This window comes from Bos javanicus, chromosome 12, assembly GCF_032452875.1.
Source record: "Bos javanicus breed banteng chromosome 12, ARS-OSU_banteng_1.0, whole genome shotgun sequence".
Lineage (NCBI taxonomy): Eukaryota > Metazoa > Chordata > Mammalia > Artiodactyla > Bovidae > Bos > Bos javanicus.
In genome coordinates, this window is record NC_083879.1 from 19,501,641 (window position 1) to 19,523,035 (window position 21,395).

The following is a 21,395-nucleotide window of genomic DNA, read 5'->3' on the forward strand; positions in this document are numbered from 1 at the left end:
TGTTTTATGTCCCATCTATGTGTATATTTAGCTATCACTGAATACTTGTGCTGTAAGTATATACCATACTAATGTTCTATTGTCTTCAAGAAAGCCTTTAATTTTCTTCTAGCTGAATGTAGGTTTTTAAATACACTTTATTTTTTGGAACAGTTTATATTCACAGAAAAATTGAGACAATAGTACAGAGTTCCCATATATCCCCTCTTCCAATTTCCCCCGTTAATAACATCTTACATTTTTATGGTTCATCTATTACAATAAACATAGTGATACATTATTAACTAAAGTGCATGATGTATTTAGATTTCCTTAGTTTTTACCTAACATCCTTTTCTGTTCCTGGTGTGCACATTACATTGACTTGATTTTTCCCTTGATTTTGATGACCATGACAGTGCGGACTACTGCTCAAATATTTTGTAGGATGCCCCTTTAGGAATCTGATGTTTTTCTCAAGGTAAGACTGAGGTTACAGGTAATTTTCCTATGAGAAATTAGATAGCTAGAGGTTAAAAGCACATCTAGACTTCATCAAACTGTTGTCATGGACGTAATTCATATACTGATTTTAGTACTGTTATCTATTCAGTGTGATTAGAGGTAGCAAAGATAGTCTTGAGAAAAGAACACGATCATTAAAAAAAAAAAGGTTAGCTCTTAAAAAAATAATTCGGAGGTAGGTAACATTATAAAGAAAGCAAGCAGTAGTTATATTAAATCTCTTTCTGAAATAACCATGTTCTTTACTAATTAAAATTACAAGGTCAGAAAGCCAAAAATACATAAATAATAAAGTTAGTTAAATTCTGTGTATCTACAGAGTTAAATCTGGGATTTATGTAAATATGTTACTCAAATATATCTATGTTTTAAAAACAATTGTTCTACTTTTATCTATCAAATAAACAATAAATAAATATCATGCAGGACTCTCTTGTCTATGTGTCAACAATAGTCTTAAATCCTTAGAAAATTTATAGTAGGCAATCATTCTCGAAGAATTCTCTCCTGAGCAGTGGTTCTCAATCTTTAGCGTGGATCAGAATCACCTCAAGGGCTTGTTCCAACAGATTCCTTCGTGCGTCCCCAGCAGTTTCTGATTCCATGGGTTTGGGGGGGCCTGAGTGTGCACGTCTACCAAGTTGTCAGGTAAGGCTGACGCTGCTGGTCTAAGGGCCCCACTGTGAAAACCACTGAGTGCAGTCAACAAAGACGCTGCCTCATCACGTGCAGATGATGACGAGGGTGTTTTGCATATGAATTTTAACCAGTTACAGAATCTTACCAATAGGGTCTGACTATCCCTTTTATAAATGCGGAATCTGCATCCAGAGAAACTGAGGAAATTGCCTGAAGAGATAATGGGACCCGGTGGCAAAACTACAATTCAGGTCTCCTTTGATTCTTAAGCCATGTTTTTCTGGTATGACATACGGCTTCATGTGATAAATGAGTGAAATGTATGTATCCTTGTCCTGGCCTATCTGGAAAGGAGACTGTCCCAAAGATATGGACAGTGATTTGTTCAGTTTTGTAGGGTAGTATTTAAAGGATAGCAATTCTTCCTGAAAACTAAGCAAAGGCTCAGTTAGGGTCATGGAGAGGATTCACTTACTTCTGAACTTCTGAATAATCAAGGGCAAAGTGAATTTACAGTATAATTAAACAAAACAGGAAGAACATGTATTTAATATAGTACTGAATAGTCCTTAATTACTATTATTTTATTATTCCTTACAGAAAAATGCACATTTAAATTAAAATCCTTAAAAGAATAACCTCATTTCCATTTAAATTGAAGGCATCATACTATTCTAAACGTCTGCTGTGTACACGGTCACCAGTCAACCACCACTTACGCAGGTATTGAAGTAACACAGCATGATGGTCTTCAACAAAATGCTCCAATAATTACTACCACATTTATCTCCTTTCACAAAGGAAATTAAAAACAACGGCATACAAACAAAACAAGCAATTAACATTTTTAAAGTGGTACATTTTACAGTAAATAAACTGCCAAAACTGAAGTTGCCAATAATATAAATATAAATTTGTCACTTTGTTATACTCTATATAAAAAAGACACTGAGACACAAAATTATTGGACTGCAGACTTAAAACAGTTAATAAGGTCTGAACATCAGAATGACCACAAAACCCACCCAACTGGTCTCTATCAATACAAATATTTTACACTAAGAAAGACTCCCTTTTAAATATCTATACACATATTTCCATTTAATATTGTTAATTAAACCCAAAGTTATATTTATTTAAATAAGAGTTAAATAAACCACCCCAAATGCTGATTTCATATCATAAAACCTAAGTATTTTAAATCACAACTTCAGGGTGGTATAGTGTATACACTGGTTCCTTAGACAATATTAACAAGCATATTTTTAAGAATATATTTTCATTTATACGTCAGGTAAAGCTTTATTAAATGGTAAACACTTTTAACAGTGCAGAAATACAAGTTTCAAAAACAAATACATTCAGAAGATCTGCTGTTCAAATAATATCTTTTCAAAACCAGGTGGAGGAGTATGATAAAATTCACTGAACTGGCAATCCAAAATTGCACTGTCATCAACTAGAGACAGAAAAAGAAAGAAAATAAATTAGAAGCAAACACCTTAAACTGAATGAGTAATACTTATAAACTGTTTCCATAATGCCATAAAATTAACACACAAGAAGAAGAAACACATCTGCTATCCAGGTTACAAAACATGATCCTACTGGTTAAAAACAGCCACAGTGAAGAATAAAATCTGTCAAGAACACTGAACGGAAATACATCAAAATATTATTATGATTATTTCTGCTGCTGCTACTGCTAAGTCGCTTCAGTCGTGTCCGACTCTGTGCGACCCCCATAGACGGCAGCCAATCAGGCTCCCCCGTCCCCGGGATTCTCCAGGCAAGAACACTGGAGTGGGTTGCCATTTCCTTCTCCAATGCATGAAAGGGAAAAGTGAAAGTGAAGTCGCTTCAGTCGTGTCCGACTCTTAGCGACCCCATGGACTGCAGCCTTCCAGGCTCCTCTATCCATGAGATTTTCCAGGCAAGAGTACTGGAGTGGGGTGCCAGTGCCTTCTCCGATGATTATTTCTAGATGATATAAATATAGGTAATTTGAGTTTTTCCTTATTTACCTACCTGTATTTTCTCAATTTTATACATTAAGATAATTTACTTCTTAAAAAATATTTTATTAAAAAAGGATAGATTCACAAAGAGTAGCAAAAACAATACAAAAATTCCTGGGTAACCTTCGTCCAGCTTCCCCTAGTGGTAACATCTCACACAACTACAGTACAATGTCCAAACCAGGAAACTAACACTGACACAATACTGTTAATTAGCCTGCAGGCCTTATTCAGCTTCTATATGTTTTTTTGTTTTCCTTTTTTTAAATCAGTACTTATCCAAGAGAAATGAATGCATATATCTACACAAAGGCTTATACATGAATATTCACAGCAGCTTTATTTGTAATGGCCAAAAACTAGAAACAACTTAAATATCCAATAATAGGAGAAGGGAAAAATCAATTCTGATGTATCCACACAATGAACTATACTACTTGGTAATAAAAATCAATGAATTCTTGGTACATGTTACAACATGGATGAGTCTTAATTACACTGAGTAAAAGAAGCTAGATTAAAAAAATACAAATTGTATGATTTATACAATACTCTAAAAACGTAAGATAATCTGTAGTGACAGAAAGCAGACAGTGACTACAAGGGGGTAGGGTGGGGAGAGGGGAGCAGAATGCATGGCAAGGGGGCAGGAGGAAACTTAGGGGTGACAAGTATGTTCATTATCTTGAGTATAGTGATGATGTGGGTTTCACTTTATAGTTATTTGTTAAGTTGCGTATATATGTTTAACGCACATTACTAAATAATTTATATTTCATTATCAATGCAGGAAAAAAGTTAAGCACTAGATGTGACATTCATGACATCACTAGTAATTTTTAACAGACGTGGTTTCAGTGAAGTGGTGTAAGGCAGCCACAGTAGTTGACGATACAATATAAACAGAGACAAAAGCTCTTTTACAGGAAATGCAGGCATATAGAGAAGGGTAAACCCAGGCCTGGTGAGGGGTACAAGTTTAAGGGAGAGTATATTGGAATAAGAATGATTTAGAATGCTTACAGGCATTGAAGAACGAGGTTGATGACATGAGATACAGACAAAATAACTGACAATAAAGTCCCAGAATTGGGAAGTTTGAAATCTAGACTGAGTTTTTTAAACATGAAGGGCACCACTTCCTCTAAAATGGTATGGGAAGGAGACAAGATGGGAAGAGAAAACCTTTAAGAGGTGGGGGAGGGAAGCTGGAGTTCACCATGATGGACTGTTTCTCTATAAAGTGGAAGAGGGATCTACAGAAAATGAACAGGGAACTCAAGAACGATGAAAGTCTAGAAGGTGCAGAGATGTAAAAAACACAGAGAACTTAGATGAAGCTGGAAGTCCTAACTATGAACAAACTTTTCTTCACTGTTACTCAGTTTTGTCTCTCCACAGGTTGAATAAAAGGACTGACAGTATGAACAAGTGGAAAGAATTAGGATTCGGTATAGGATAGAAGGCAAAGGGTAAGGGAATTTGGGACTTCCCTGATGGCTCAGAGGGTAAAGCGTCTGTCTGCAGTGCAGGAGACCCAGGTTCGATCCCTGGGTCAGGAAGATCCCCAGGAGAAAGAAATGGCAACCCATTCCAGTACTATTGACTGGAAAATCCCATGGATGGAGGACCCTGGTAGGCTACAGTCCATCGGGTCCCAAAGAGTTGGACACGACTGAGTGACTTCATTCACTCACTCAAGGGAATTTGAATTTTATTTTTATCTTTGATAGTATCTGGCTATCAATTTCAATTTATAAAATATATTACTACATAAACTTCACTGCATTAAAAATAATGCCAAATCAAAGAAACAATTTAGAATAAAAATCTCATTTGCTATCTTCATTTGTGTAACTCAGTCTAAAATTTTACTGATATTTATTTCTCAGACTAAACTGTTTCAAATATTAAGCTACCATTTCCATTTAAGTAAATAAAGACATTACTTTTAGGGTTATCAATTATTGCAAGCAAACTAACTTATATCAAGTTTAAAAATTCACCTTTCATGCAAAGATAAAGAAGGTAGAAGGACTGAAAAGTAGTATTTAGGGAAAAAGAAGATAAATGAAAACTTTAAAGCACAGGCTTTGGTTGTTATATCAAATTATTAAATATTTATATTTGCTACTGTATACTTTTCTGCCACTCTGAACAAAGTCTGTTACTTTTCTGGTAAGTTACTATAAAAAAGTTAACCATTAGTTTTTGTTATGGCTCAAATTCTTAATTATTTAAAGTAATTTAAATGAGAAAATGGTTTACAATCCACTAATACCACAGGCAGAAAAATCATACACTTGTTGATTTAAAGTTGATAACATAAAAAATGAAAAAGAGAGTGATAAAGGCACTGTACTTATGTACGTTTCCTATAAAGAGAGACACCTTATTTTTTAGGGATACATATAAAATATTTTAGAATAAAATGGTATAATGTCTGGCATTTGCCTCAAAACAATATAAGGAGGGGAGGTGAAAAACAGGACTGACTGTAGGGAGGAGAGGAAACCTGTCTGGCTATTAGCCGACAATTGTTTGAAGTTAAGTAATGGAGTAACGAAGACTCTTGAGAGTCCCTTGGACTGCAAGGAGATCCAACTAGTCCATTCTGAAGGAGATCAGCCCTGGGATTTCTTTGGAAGGAATGATGCTAAAGCTGAAACTCCAGTACTTTGGCCACCTCATGCGAAGAGTTGACTCATTGGAAAAGACTCTGATGCTGGGAGGGATTGGGGGCAGGAGGAGAAAGGGACGACAGAGGATGAGATGGCTGGATGGCATCACTGACTCGATGGACATGAGTCTGAGTGAACTCCGGGAGTTGGTGATGGACAGGGAGGCCTGGCATGCTGCGATTCATGGGGTCGCAAAGAGTCGGACATGACTGAGCGACTGAACTGAACTGAACTAAGCCATGTATGTGTAAGTATAGTTTCTGTACAAGTATACCTCCAAGAACAGGGTTACTTAGAGATGACTCTACTCAGTTACCTTTATTACAGAAAATTCCAAACATGTGGAAGTAACCAGAACAGAATAATGAACCCTCATGTATCCATTACTTAACTTCAAACAATTGTCGGCTAATAGCCAGACAGGTTTCATCTCCTCCCTACAGTCAGTCCTCTGTTCTTCACCTCCCCTCCTTATATTGTTTTTAGGCAAATGCCAGACATTATATCATTTTATTCTAAAATATTTTATATGTATCCCTAAAAAATAAGGTGTCTCTCTTTATAGGAAACACACATAAGTACAGTGCCTTTATCACTCTCTTCTTCATTTTTTATTTCTTTTGAAAGTAGAAGAGTTTTAACATTTAGGCGATTTTGTAAAGGTAACCAATGTTCAATCTACACGGAATTCCCATCTCTACTTTCAAAATATTCTTTACAATTACATTTTCTGTTCATCTAACCCTTTCTAACAATTAGCAGGCATACCTTTTTGAAAATTCTGTAAAGTTTTTGAAACTTTCTGGAATATAAGATTAAATGATCTAAAAGGGAATATGGCTATTGCATATTTAAGAATAATCATTGTATTTAGCAAGTTGATTTTTTTAATACAAAGGAAGTAAAAACTTTCCTTAGTCCTGCAAAGAGGGATTGTGATAACCTACTGAGTATACTCCATATACAAAGGTCCTTATTAATTTGTCCAGCCTTCTGAATGATAGTTACAAAGTTAAATGCCAAGCAAAAGTTAACATACATTTAATAATGTTTAGAAATATTTTCACTTACCATAAACAACTGGATACACTGTCCCTCGTATACCTGATGCTGGACAATGCATGTTTTTTCCATTCAAATATACATTTAATTCTACATGGTCATATGTAATACCCTAGAAAGCAAAGTAAATATTAAAAAGAGGAAAAATATGTATGTTCCATAAAAACCTGAACAGTCAGAAGGCACTAACTGGGGAGCATGGAAACAAAAAACTAAGCAAAAGATCACAACAGATTTTTTTTTCCCATAACAGATTTTATTAAGGGTTTACAATCTGGTAGAAATCTATTTGAATTGAGCTAGAAAAAAACAGTAATGGTGATTATGTGGGGGGAGGGGAAAGTAAAATCCCATGAGTCCACATTCGAGGGGTCAAACTAAATCCTAGTATTTTATTCAGATAATCTGGGTTTTATATTCTGAATATTAAGATGATATAAGTACTATATACTGTAAACAGAGAGACCTTTTACACTCACATAGAAAACACTGCTTTATGTAGAATTTGATAACAAAGGGGGGAAACAGTGAAGTTTTCACCATTAGGGATTATTACCTATCATTGTTTTCAGTTGTGATGAACTGTCTTTATACAATTTATTTTCAAAAAGAAATAATATATTTCTCTATCTCTTTACCTTGGTTTCAAATATGTAAAATGTATTACTAAGGTAAGGTGGGCATTTACAACTGCATGTAACTGATAATTAGTATCAAGTGGAAAACAGAAAAACAACAGCTCAAAAGACTTTAAAAAGACAGCAAAATAAAAATATATTACTTTGTATATTATTAATGGTACAAAATTACAATTTTTTTTTTTTATTTGAAATTTTTAAGATCAATTTATTAAGTTCAATGATGAAAGCCATCAGAAGAATATTCTCCTGAAAATTATTTTTTTCTTAGAAAAAAGAAAGGAAAATCAACACCCTCTCAGCATAGCCACAGATGCTGTGGCAGTCAAGCCTCTCTGCAGACGGGAATAGTCCATCAGTCGGTCAAGTCACTCTCCCGGTCAGCAGGATTGTAGTCTGGATCATCATCATCGTCCTCCAGCTCCAAGTCATCCATTTCCTGGAACAAAGACTCATCTACCTCCACGTTGTTTCCAGCATCTTCCAAGAACTGGATATCAGATGTGTCAAGATTATGATCTGTTTCAAACAGTTGTCTCCCACTTAATTTATTTTTTCCTGCTTGCTCTTCTTCCTTCATCCGTTTCTTTTTAATTTCCAAGAGTTCTGCATCAAACTTGGCCTTCCAATTTAAGAAATTCTCAATTGTAACAGGAGTACCATGGAATAATTGCTTTTCGGCTTCTTCTGCTTCTTTTTCTTTTTGTTTCTTTTCTTCTTCTCTTCTAGTTTTTATTTGATCTACTATTTCATTTAATTTTTCTTGCACAGCTGTCACTAAGGTGAAGATCATCACCATACCAAGGTTTTCTTCTGCCTGTAATGCTAATAATTTTAAAATGTCTGCTACATCATTATCTTCTAGATTTAACTGGGCGAATATTTCATAAAGGGGAGCTTCATCTGGGTATTTTTCACTGTATGTAAACTTGAGGGTTGTCTGGACAGTTTCATCATTTTCTCCAGCCTCAGATGTCACAGTAATGGTGAAGCTGGGTGGATTTTCTGATAATACTGTGAAGGAGTCAGGGTAGATGGACTCCAGAGCCTCCAGCTCGTTGCGCTGCTCCTCGCCGTAATCTGTCATCGCGGCCCTCGCTGCAGCCCATGGATCGCCCAGATACCCAGGCGGCGTGCTGCAGCCTGGACCGCGGCCGCGCCGGGAGAGCAGGCAGCGGCCGGGCGGGCGCAGGCGCAGAGTCCCAGGCAGAGAGGCCTGGGGCCCACAGCCAGGCTGGGCCTGCTGATCAACAGCCCTGCGCCGGCCCAAAATTACAATTATTATTATTGACATTCTGGAAAACAACCTGTATTATTTACCAAACCCTAGACACTTCATATTTACTCATTTAATCCTAGGTATTTTTATTATCTCCACTTTACAGATGAGGCAGCTAAAGCATGCTGCTAAGTCGCTTCAGTCATGTCCGACTCTGTGCAACCCCATAGACAGCAGCCCACCAGGCTCCCCCGTCCTTGGGATTCTCCAGGGAAGAACACTGGAGTGGGTTGCCATTTCCTTCTCCAATGCATGAAAGTGAAAAGTGAAAGTGAAGTCGCTCAGTCGTGTCCAACTCTTCAGGACCCCATGGACTGCAGCCCACCAGGCTCCTCCGTCCATGGGATTTTCTAAGCAAGAGTTCTGGAGTGGGGTGCCATTGTCTTCTCCAAGCTAAAGCATAGGAGAAGTTAAATAACTTATTTAAGGTTGCACAGTTAGGAAGTGGCAGAGCTGGAATTTAAACTGATGCAGTATGGCTTTGGAAAACTTATTCTTAATTGCCATGCAATTCAAAGCTTGTAAGACTTTTACACTTTTAAAACTCTCTTTAAAACTCTGTACAGTATTTACTAGCTGAAGACGGAGAGCTTTCCTTTCAAGAATGACAACAGAGACCTTTTAATAGAGAAATCATCATAGATCAAGAAGCAACCACTTGAAGGATTTCTGACTGTGGATAAATTATATGAACGTAAAAGCTTTTATAGATAGAAAAAGACCTTACAGATGATCTAGTCTTAAATCCTTCACTTTACAGTTAAGACAGCAAAGGCCCAGATAAGTGAACAGGTTAAGTGCTATAAAAGATTCTCCTCAAATCTTAGCAAAGCCAGGGTTAGACTAAACACTGAGAAAGATAAATAAAACTGCTTTTGCTTTATTTCAGTGTATGTATTTAAATATAATATGTAAATAATACTTTAAATAATAAATACTTTAAATACCTTAAATAATACTTTAAATACTTTAAATAATAAAGTGATCGCCAGGATTCGCTTTTTAGTGAAGAAACCTGTTTTCATTTTAAAAACCTGATTACATAAAAAGCAGCATGTAACCCTCTTTACTGGAAATCCAGCAGCTCAGACTAACAGGTTATGATCTGGGCACCTTCCCCACCTGGTGGCAGCATAACCTATTGCAAGTTCTCAACCCCACCCTCCAGCATTAATACCCCATGAGTGAGTGAGTGAGTGAACGTCGCTCCGTCGTGTGCGACCCTTTACGACCCCAAATGGACTATACAGTCCATGGAATTCTCCAGGCCAGAATCCTGGAGTGAGTAGCCTTTCCCTTCTCCAGGGGACAATACCCAATACCCAGTATCAAAGATCCCCTGGAGAAGGAGATCGCAACCTGCTCCAGTCTTCTTGCCTGGAAAATCCCATGGACACAGGAGCCTGGCAGGCTATAGCCCACGGGGTCACAAAGAATTGGACATGACTGAGCGACTAGACCAAACCAACTAGACAATACCAAAGAAAGACGTGAGGAAGGATGTGAGAAACCACACCTCGGGATGTTAGTTCTCTGACCAGGGCTGAACCAGTGCCCCCTGCAGCGGAAGCACGGAGTACTAACCACGGGACTGTCAGGGAATTCCCTTAATCTGCCCTTTTATCTGTTCTAGATGTTAGGTTTGATTCTCTCATAATGATACCAAAAACCCGATGTGTTCTAAGGATTTATCAGTATTTGCAGGTTTGGTGAACAGACTCTGAAATTAGACTGTAATCCTGGGGTCACTCTGAATAAGCAATTACTTAACTTCTGGTCTGTAAAATGATAATAATAGTACCACCTATTTCGCCTTCTCTGAAATTAAACTGAAAACTGCAACTTAAAAATGTAATCTGTACTTTTCAAAACTATATACAAAAGGTAAAAATAAGCATAGGCTGTCTCAGGTGTGCCTCCTTGGTGCTGCAGTAGGCCCTGCTGATCCTGTATGGTTATTACAGAAACATAATCATTTGGTTGGATGTTGAAAGCTTATTTTTCTTGATTTTTCCTCAGAGAATGGTATATGACTGAAATTCTACACATATGAGAATGTTTTTACTGTCATAATTCATTCCAGCTTTCCTACGCTATTGTCAGCAATTTGGTGAAATTTGTTTGCAAGTGTTTAAACTAGGAAGATACAGCCATTAGCGTGGGATACTGCTTTACTTTTCAGGATTCTGCTCATCTTTCATCTTTTTGAGCCCTCCTTTTATCAGAATGGGCATAAAAACTCAAAGTCTAATTTAATAATGCTGACAGACTAAAAATGACATTCTTAAGTCTGTCGATATGAAGTGCCAATCATCTTAAGGAACGAGATAGGAAGGAAATAACAACACACAGTACAAGTCAGTACATCAACAAAGAAAACCTTTTGTTACTGATTATCCTTTCTTCTTTTTTTGGTCTCACCATGCGGTACACGGGATCTCAGTTCCCTGACCAAGGACGGAACCCGGGGCCTCTGCAGTGGAAGCACAGTCCTACCCACCGGGGAGTTACCCGGATTATCCTTTATGTTTGAATTTCATTTTTAGTATAAGCAGGCTGACAGCATCAACCTGACTTCAAGATTCTCTTTCATGAAATAACCCCTTGAATAGGGTGTTCCACATTACGGGCATCTGGCAATGATCTATATATGCAGAACCAACTATTTAAAAGGAAGAACGAGGAAAAGCAGATTTTAAAAACGGTTGATGTCTTTGGTTTCCTTGTTTTCTTTAGTTAATTTGGGGGGGAAAAAAACACTTTCTATAATTTACCTATTTAAAAACTGTTCTTCACAATTTTTTTTTTAAACTGAAGAGAAGAAAGATCATAGTCAAAAGCTTTCATTTCCTCATTATTTTTCATCTTCTTCCAAATAGTGTATACTTCTTTAATTCAGTAACCTGGATTTACCTTGTCTGTTATCAAGTATTAGAAACTCTCATTCTTTAGATTCCTTTCAACTTGGTATAAGAGCAAGGAACCCAAGGCTCTGTGTATAAGGACACTCTTGCTAAAGGAGACCCAAGAACTCTGTTCTCAACAGCTAATGGCCTGAATTCAATGTATAAGGTTCTTGGAAAACACTGTGAGAAGTATCTGAAAAAGACAGAAAGGGATCTCTGGATTACATTTTCAATAGGATGGCTTTGGCAAAGACTTGAATATATCTAGTTGGGAATAAAAACTGAGAAGCCTTCATACTATGTAACTCCTTCTATCCCCTGCTTTCCAAAAAAAAAAAACTTTTCCACAATCAACCCTTAGGATTTTGAGCCAGTTCTTGAAAGAGTTCTGAAAGTGAAGGAAGTTTAACCAGGTTAAGTTTAACAAGGACCAACACTCCTGATAAAAATGCGGTAATTCTTTAACAGAAGTTCCTAACAAATTAAGTAATAAATGTCTTCTCTAAGAGATCTCCAGCTGCAAAAATACCTAATCTTTTCTAACGTAAGGGTCAGCGTTCTTTTAAAATTGTGGGCCAAGGTTTCTTTTATGTGAGAGTGGCAGGAGATGTTGACTGGCAGCCAACCAGTCATAAACTCTCCTAAATGGAAATAAGGGTTGGTGGTGATTTTCCTGGCCAGTGCAGCTCTAGAAAGAAGGCAGTTATGTAAGACAGCAGCATTGACATCAAGGGCTCTTTGGAAAATGAACTACCTCATTAGATCCAATCCCCGTGCTCTGGAATTTGGACCACAAACTCCCAGGCAAAACTAGAAATACTAAAAGCAGTTCAGGTTGAATAATTCACGGTGGAAAACAAGTCCACGAGGAAACTCACCACCACGTCTCCCTCCTGTGGAAGGCTGTTTGCTGGCAGTCTGTTTTTCTCCTCATTGTTGTGGTATAGGGCTCCATCATTTCTCATCACCAGACTGTGTACATCTCGGCCAAGGGGGATCTGATTCAAGTTAACTTTCTGAGTTGCAACGCCAATACCCCAGATTCCTGAAAAATATAATAATTTAAATGCTCCCCAAATCTGAAGAATACAAATATGAAAGTTGTTGTTTTAAAAGACAGTGTAAATTGTTTATAAAGAAAGTGGCATATGATCACTAAATTATTTTTTGTTAATCTTAAAAAAATTTTTTCTTCAAGTAGTTTGCAAATGATGTACTACATCTCTTCAGATGTAGTGCAGCCTGGGAGATAAAAGTGGGCTCTGGAGTTGTACTGCCTGGTTTAAATCCTGCTTGTGCTATGTCATCTTGGGCAAGTTACGTAACCTCTGTTTCCTCACCTGCAAACTATGGAGTCTAACAGTGCTGCTGCTGCTGCTGCTAAGTCGTTTCAGTCGTGTCCAACTCTGTGCGACCCCACAGACGGCAGCCCACCAGGCTCCGCTGTCCCTGGGATTCTCCAGGCAAGAACACTGGAGTGGGTTGCCATTTCCTTCTCCAATGCATGAAAGTGAAAAGTGAAAGTGAAGTCACTCAGTCATGTCCGACTCTTGGCGACCCCATGGACTGCAGCCCACCAGGCTCCTCCGCCCATGGGATTTTCCAGGCAAGAGTACTGGAGTGGGGTGCCATTGCCTTCTCCGAGTCTAATAGTACTTGCCTCTTAAAGTTATCAGAAGATACAGCAAGATCATCCAAGTAAAATAACTGGAACACTGTATTTTTTTTTAATGGATAAGTAAAGCACAGAGGAAGTATTTTTTAAAAAGATGCTAGCTATTGTCATTACTATTATTATTATTCCCCCAAAATATTACTAAAAAGCCACACACTGAATTTAAATAGCCTCGGCTTCTATTTCAAGCACCACCTCTGAGAAGCAGGAAATTACTTCTTTAGTTTTTGCATCTGTAATATGTGACCAATAATGTATATGACCTGGTCAATACTATGGAGAAGAGAAAATTAATGATAAAATGTAAAATCATTTTCTTATCCAATACCTTAAGTCCATGAGTTTAAAACCGTTTGGTCTAAGTTGACTTTTAAAGAGACCAGCTCTCTTCTTTTCAGTCTAACAGAATATGTAAGCTCCTGATTACATCTCAAACTGTTTCCTTCTTGGTTTTTATCAAAATCAGGGGAAATTCTAAAGAATGCTTGAAGACCATGTTGTCAATCCATTTTCCTGGATTGAGTGAGGCCATCAGAAAGCTGCATGTCTGGACTTCACTGTCCTGGCCTCCTAAATAATCTGATTCTATAATTTATCCTCCAAGGTGAGACAAGAGTGCCAGTAGGGGATGATACTAATTTCACGTGACAACAGCTCTAGACAGGGTTACAGTGTCCTCTTCCTCCTGAGGAACTGTGCATGATGACACCCTGTGGCACACTGCCTGAAGCTTTCCTTGAGGGATCAAAGCCTCAAACTCCAACACACTATTGTAGAAATATCTTTGAGGATAGCATCCTTTACAGAAAATCCACAAAGAAATCTGTATTACATTTAAGGCTCAAGGAAATATTCACTTCTCTTGAGAAAAGGTATGTTATACTTGAGAAAATTACGGTAACCAGAGACATTTTGCAGCCAGTGAGTTAACTTACAAAAGAATGGAATGGAGGACAGATTTATATTTATTTTACACACTTAAGAAAAATCAGTATTTAAAACAATTTAAAAAACAAGTCCCAGAGGAATATTTTATGTTTTTTCATTTAAGAGCAGAATTAATTTACTCCACTCTAGTTTCACTGTTCTGTACCTATATTACTCATGCCATATTTTACTACAGGTTTCTTTCTAATAAAGCCTTAAAAAACTTCCCCATATTCAAAACTGCCACAAGTTAACTAATAATAACTATTATAATACTCACGTAGAACTGCCATACAAGAAACTTCATAATTTAAAATTTTTTTTAAATTTTAATTGAAGCATAGTCGATTTACAGTATTGTGTTAGCTTCAGGTGTACGTATTTAAAAAATTTTAAAGAGACTTTAGACTTCTACCAAAATTCTAAATCTGCCAATCGCTTCAGAAGACACTGAATCAGGGAATCTTAACAAGAGTTAAGAGAAAAACTTAGGATCATAAGATTAATTTTATCCTAAGATAAAACAGCAAAAGTCTACACCTTACATGCTTGACCAAATGAAATGGTTCATCTAGCTCCCGCTAATTAACCATATTAGTAATAATGCTTGTGTGTTAAATGGAACCAGTACATACTGCTGTTAAAACACTTTCATGCATACAGCTCCTATGAAGCAGGAAGGGCAGCTCCTGTAATCCATTTTATAGATGAGAAAACTGAACTTAATATAACTAAATTAACTAATGAGACTAGGATCTCACAAGAAGATGTGAGTGAAAATGGCTTTAAGTAAGAGTTGTTTTTTTTTTAATGACCTCATTAATCTTTTCCGTATATTGAAGATTCCTCCTCACATTCAGAGTATTAACAGTCAAGTACCATTATACCAACCTGTGGATTGGATTTTGAATTCGAAGTAGCTTTTGTTTTGATGTAAAGGTGCACTGGCTAAACAACCTCCCGTTCCACATATTCGTCTTCCATTTTTTACAATGACAACATCAGTTCCTAAACAAAAAATACAGACACTGTGTAAAGTTTTGTATTCTCTTACCCAACAATCAAGGTTAAGTTTTAAAAGATATTTATTGATTTACTGTTTACTTATTTGGCTGTATTGAGTCTTGGCTGTGGCACAACAGATCTTCATTGCGTCATGTGGGATGTTTCACTGCAGCCCAGACTCTCTAGTTGCAGCCCACGGGCTTAGTTGCTCCATGGCGTGTGGGATCTTAGTTCCCTGACCAGGGATGGAACCTGTGTCCCCTGCGTTGCAGGGTGGGCTCCTAACCCCTGGACTACTAAGGAAGTCCCTCAAGGATAATTTCTATTTCACTTTTAACTCTTAGTCTCCAAAAAATAGGAAGGCTATATATACTTTGAAATATGAAATAATGATAAATTATTTAAAATATTTAATTCACTTTTTTCTGGGAGAACATTTATATTTAATATTAATTTGTGGCTATAAATTTTGTTTAATTAGTTTCAAATAAACAGTAATTTTGTATTATACTGAATTTTTTTTATATACATACTGAATATTTTAAACACTTTTAAGGTAGAAATAGACTTTGTTTTTGTTTTTGGCTGTGCTGTGCGGCTTGTAGGATCTCAGTTCCCTGAACCCTGGGTCCACCTCAGTGAAAGCCCACAGTCCTAACCACTAGGCCACCAGGGAACTCCCTGAAGTAGACTTTCTTCCATTTTAGCCAGTGAATCAATTTGATGACGGCATAAATTTCTTGATTTAAATAAAAACAGAAACACTTAAAAGAAGCTGGGCAATCAGTACAATTTTCAGTTCAATCCAAAAAAAAACAACCTGATAAAAGCTGAATGAATGTATGTACACGGTCTTATGCACGTGCATTGGTCAAGTAAGAACTGAAGAGTAATGAACCATGGAAAGAAACATACATCTATGTTCTTGAAATAGCTGACATGGAAAAATGCCAATTTTAGGATCTTAAAAATATCTGTAAAATAGTTGCTGTTAATCACATTGAAAAGATGTAAACAAGGTTTCAACATCATTAAATGCATTTTATTCTCATGGAAAATCTTAGTTTAGTTCAAATAACATTTGATAGATGAGAGTGAGAAAAACAATCTCTTGATCATGTGACTCCAATACCAATTCTTTTCCAAACACTGATTTAGGAAAGCATATCAGAGAATATGAAGAAATTTAACAAAATGCTTATCTGTAAGAAATATCCCATAACTATCCCATGACAGACTCCCAAGATCTGTAATCAGTATAACTCTTCTGCTAATAAGTTTACAAACCAAGCAGATCTGGTTAGGGGAACTGTAGGGAACTCCTCTTTCCAGAGGGGGTAAAATAAAACTAGAAAATAGTAACAAATGTACTAACAGAGAGGCAGGTCTCTCAACTCACCGTTGAATTGATACTTGAACAAAAAATTATTTGGGACAAATACACATGAGAAATACCACATTTTCAAGACTTTACCACAATTCTAAATGGGCTGATTAAAGACACTCTTATAGAAGGTAAAATGAAGATCCTTTGTATTGCACTATGTCCATGCTCAGTCCCAGGGACTGTAGCCCATCAGATTCCTCTGTCTATATAATTTTCTATATATGGAACAACAATAATGGAATGGGTGGCTACTTCCACCTCCAGGGGATCTTCCCGACCCAGGGATTGAACCTGCTTGTCCTGGGTTTCCTGCATTGTAATTGGATTCTTTACCCACGGAGCCATTGGGGAAGTCCACGAGATTCTATTATATGATTATTAAAAATTCATTAGCATCCTTTTTTTTCCCTAATTACAAAATGCTAAACTGCAAATTCTGGGACAGTGTCTTTATACATAATTTACATCTAGCTGCCTCACAGATCTCCAGCAGTTGCTGGTGAGCAACCAGGGCCCAGCTCCTCCTTAATAGCAAAGACCATGGAGTGCTTGGCATCCAGCAGACGCTCGACAAATAACTGATACGGAAATGAATGAATATGCTCTGCTAAGTACTTGTCGTGGACATGTAGCATCTGTTTTCTCTTTCCCAACGAACTTCTCTCTGGAGATCAAAACAGTTCCAAGGAAGCTGACTCAATCTCTGGCTTCAGGGCTACAGCTTTGACCTGGGTTAAGTCAATCAGTGCATTCCACATTTCTTGGCCACAGTGACTGAGTGAAAAACGGTTATGTGACCTAAGCACTACCATCAGAGATAGTCTCAAGACTTTTGCAGAGAGAATGAAGGGATAAAGATTTTATCGCTTTTGCTGGATTCGCATGAGGAAGCCGATAGTACAGGGAGAGGCTGCAAGTTGTCATGGACGCCAGCCTTCACGAATAAGCAACAGCTGATGGGGGAAAGAGATAAAAGGAGTCCAGTCCTTGGCAGCACTGAGTCTTTTCTGAAGCTAGTGCTGCGTTTTACTTTTTAAATTTACACAAACCGATGAATTGCCTTCATTTTTCAACAATTTTTGAGTTGTAGGTTTTACTGCTTGTAACTGAAAGCACCCTAAGTGAAAAAACACTTCAAGAATTATGAAAATACATGGTATTTTTTTAAACCCAGCAATACTTTATGGTTCTTACATATAACTCTGAGTTGAACCCAAACAACCAAATCTGAATACGCTATTATGTTCTTACTTCAATATCATTTCTTATCTCCAAGGCATTCTGCTAGGTACTGAGATGTTCTATACATAAAGATGGATATATTCAGAGAACATTCTACAGTGCTTGTGAATCATTAGGGAATTATTTCAAGCCTATTTTATTTCTCTTTTTTAAGTACAAAGATATCCTATATTTGGATCTGTGTGATTTGTACAGTTTTATTATCAAGACTGTTTAGAGAGTCAAGGAAAATTTGAGTACAGTCAGAAAATATATAAACATAGCCAAAGAGTATTTTTTAAAAAGCATTAGACATTTCTAAATGAATAACATCCCTTTCAAGGAAGCTACCTTGGAAGACATTCATTTCTAAAAAGTATTAATCACTCAGTCATGTCCAACTCTTTGTAACCCCACAGACTGTAGCCCACAATGCTCCTGTGTCCATAGGATTCTCGGGGCCAGAATACTGGAGTGGGCTGCCATTCCCTTCTCCAGGGGATCTTCCTGACCCAGGGATCAAACACGGGTCTCCCACATTGCAGGCAGATTCTTTATCACCCAAGCCACCAGGGAAGTTCTATATTTCTAAAAAACCAAATCACAATTAAATATGGAGGCTGTGGTAAAAAAGAAGATATTTATAAAAACTACATCACAGAAAATTCCAAGAGGAATTTCAAATCACTTTAGGTGATGTAGCATTACCAATATAAGTGACAACTTTGAAAGAGACAACACTTATTTGCATATGAAACACAGAGACTTAAAAAAAAAAAAAGCAATCATATTAACCTTTCACATATCCAAATACATGCATATTCACTCAGTGGGCTTCTCATATTTCAACTTAAGATCAATTCATGCTTGAAACCTACTCCTAACTTGATAAGCCTCTCCTCTTATTTGTTTTCTAAAATCAGGCTTTTTCTGTGATTGAAGAATTTGAAGTTTTTGGAAGACAGGTTAAGAAAAAGTTTTCACGCAGGAAGAAAATCAGGGGATGATATTACTCTACTGAAAGATGCGGGGCAGCTTTGGAAAAAGGAGAACATAGTGGAACGAGTACCAGTGACCAGCTCTCCGTGGAGAAGAGACCAGAGAAAACAAATACTTAAAAGAGTATTCGCTCAGTTGTGTCTGACTCTTTGTGACCCCATGAACTGCAGCCCACCAGGCTCCTCTATCCATGGGATTCTCCAGGCAAGAATACGGAGTGGGTTGCCATTTCCTTCTCCAGGGGATTTTCCCGACCCAGGGATGGAACCCGGGTCTCCCGAATTGTAGGCAATTCTTTACCAACTGAGCCACCAGGGAAGTCATCCTTTAAAGAGTAGATTGTAGTAATTCAGGAGTTTGGAAGAAGAGACAGAAAGAACTAAAGCTGATCATAACCTCCCGAAAGAAACTATGTGTGATTTTTCTTTACTGTGTTCCTAGCACATTGCCGGAGAAGGCAATGGCACCCAACTCCGGTACTCTTGCCTGGAGAATCCCATGGACAGAGGAGCCTGGTAGGCTGCAGTCCATGGGGTCGCTAAGAGTCGGACATGACTGAGTGACTTCACTTTCACTTTTCACTTTCATGTATTGGAGAAGGAAACGCAACCCACTCCAGTGTTCTTGCCTGGAGAATCCCAGGGACGGGGGAGCCTGGTGGGCTGCCGTCTATGGGGTCGCACAGAGTCGGACACAACTGAAGCGACTTAGCAGCAGCAGCAGCAGCATATAAAACAATGCCTGCCATCTGACAGTCACTCAATAAATATCAGTTGAGTGAATGAATACATGAAATGGAAACATTTCCTGAGAGAAATCACAGAATTTGGACCTCTGTCTATAAGTGATGATGAATAAGAAATAATTCAAGGAGATATACGTACACCTACATACATAGTTATGTATTGGGGTTCTATATTACACTTGGGAGATCTAAGAATGAAAAGTAAAAACCCACATACAAAGTGGTAAACAATTATCACATTTGTTATTTAGTACATGCTATAGAAAGTGAAAAAAAGAAAAATATAATGAGCAGAGTATTTTCAGAGTATAAAGAATCTGGGCAGGAGAGGGTTTTGCTACAAATATTTAAGAATTCCCTTTGTTATTTCAATGCACTGTCCTTTAGTCAAAGAGAGATATGGGGAAAACTAAAAGTGCAGATGTATATTTAGAAGAGAATAATTCGGCAAAAAGACAGTACTTTGAAATAATTACAGTGGGAAATGTCATCCCCTAGAAACACACTCCACAAGCATGGAACTACATGGGACAAGTCTAAAAAAGAAATAATAAGGTGGCGAGAGGCTATAGAGGGGAAGAGGAGAATGTTATAGAAGGAGAAGCTATAGGCTCATTTGAAATTCAAAGGAAAAACCATAGATGGGAAGAAGCAACACGCTATTTCTGCAATAGCCTGACCTGCTAGGAAGAAGCCAGCCAGGTGAAATTACACCACCTCTAAGCATGACTCAGGAGGAGCCGCACAGGGGAGGTTTTTGTTGAAATGACATGTCCTGAGCTAAGCTGTGACTTTAGGCTTTTGCAACTTGCCTCGTCTTGACTTTAGGAGGTGAGAGCAAACAACCGATAATTGACGGGCGAATAGAAAGCTGTCAGGGCAGAGGAAGGAGCCAGGACAGCTAAGTGTTCTCAACATGTGCGTATTTGACTGAAGCTCGACGGCGGGATAGGAGAACCGAGTCGCCCCCGCGCCCCACGCCGGGGACGTCTGACGAGTCTCGGGAGGAGGCGCCCCAGAGATTCCTGTGGGAACGGTAAGGTCCAGACGCCTGTATCTCCCCAAGACAGGAGCGGACCGGGCTGCTTGAATACACCAGGCCAAGGTGCGGTCGGCCGGAGTCCGGAGGAGATCCGCGACGCCGACCCGGGTCTTCGGCAGCGTCGCAGGGCGAGGGGCAGGGGACGACGCCCGGAGCCCGCAGGGGCCCGGCCGCGTGCGGGGCTCCTCGAGACGCCCCCGGCTGCCCCCGACCCGCCGCGCCCGACCAGGGGTGGGCCGTTGGGTCTGGGGAAGGGAGGGCCCTTACCCATGTGCTGCGTGTCCAGCTGCACGGCCGGCATCTCCTTCAGAGGGATGTGGCCCGTCCCGCCATCTCTGCAGCACCGCAGGCAGCAAAACACCGAGGCGGCCATATCTCGGGGACCTCCGGCGCCGCTGCCGCTGCCTGCAGCTCCTGGGCTGAGGCGACACCGCCCCCGACCCCTCCGCTCCGCCTCCCGCCCGCGCCCGAGCGCCGGAGTAGGTGCGGCGGGGATGGGGGAGGTGTGTGCGCAGCGCGGAGGCGGGTACCGCGACGCCCCAGGCCGGGCGGGCGCAGCGCAGGATGAAAGGAAGCCTGCCTGGGCGGAAGATACGGAAGACACGGAAGACCAGCGTGCGGGGCGGGGCGGAGCTCTGGGGGCGGGGCTACGGCGGGGGCGGGGCTA

At 38.8% G+C, this 21,395-nt stretch overlaps 2 protein-coding genes across 2 annotated transcripts; both read right to left on the reverse strand.

Moving 5' to 3' along the window:
• Window positions 1-119: 119 nt before the first annotated feature.
• Window positions 120-21,102, reverse strand: SPRYD7 (SPRY domain containing 7). Its single transcript, XM_061434660.1, has 5 exons — window positions 20,996-21,102; window positions 15,221-15,337; window positions 12,606-12,772; window positions 6,914-7,016; window positions 120-2,602 (listed from the first exon to the last, which is right to left on the reverse strand). Exons 1-5 carry the CDS (start codon window positions 21,099-21,101, stop codon window positions 2,505-2,507), a joined length of 591 nt encoding a protein of 196 aa, XP_061290644.1. The 5' UTR covers window position 21,102; the 3' UTR covers window positions 120-2,504.
• On the reverse strand, window positions 7,721-8,804 carry LOC133258251 (RWD domain-containing protein 1). The gene has a single exon (XM_061434659.1). The coding sequence runs from the start codon at window positions 8,627-8,629 to the stop codon at window positions 7,898-7,900; it is 732 nt and encodes a 243-aa protein (XP_061290643.1). The 5' UTR covers window positions 8,630-8,804; the 3' UTR covers window positions 7,721-7,897.
• Window positions 21,103-21,395: the final 293 nt, after the last annotated feature.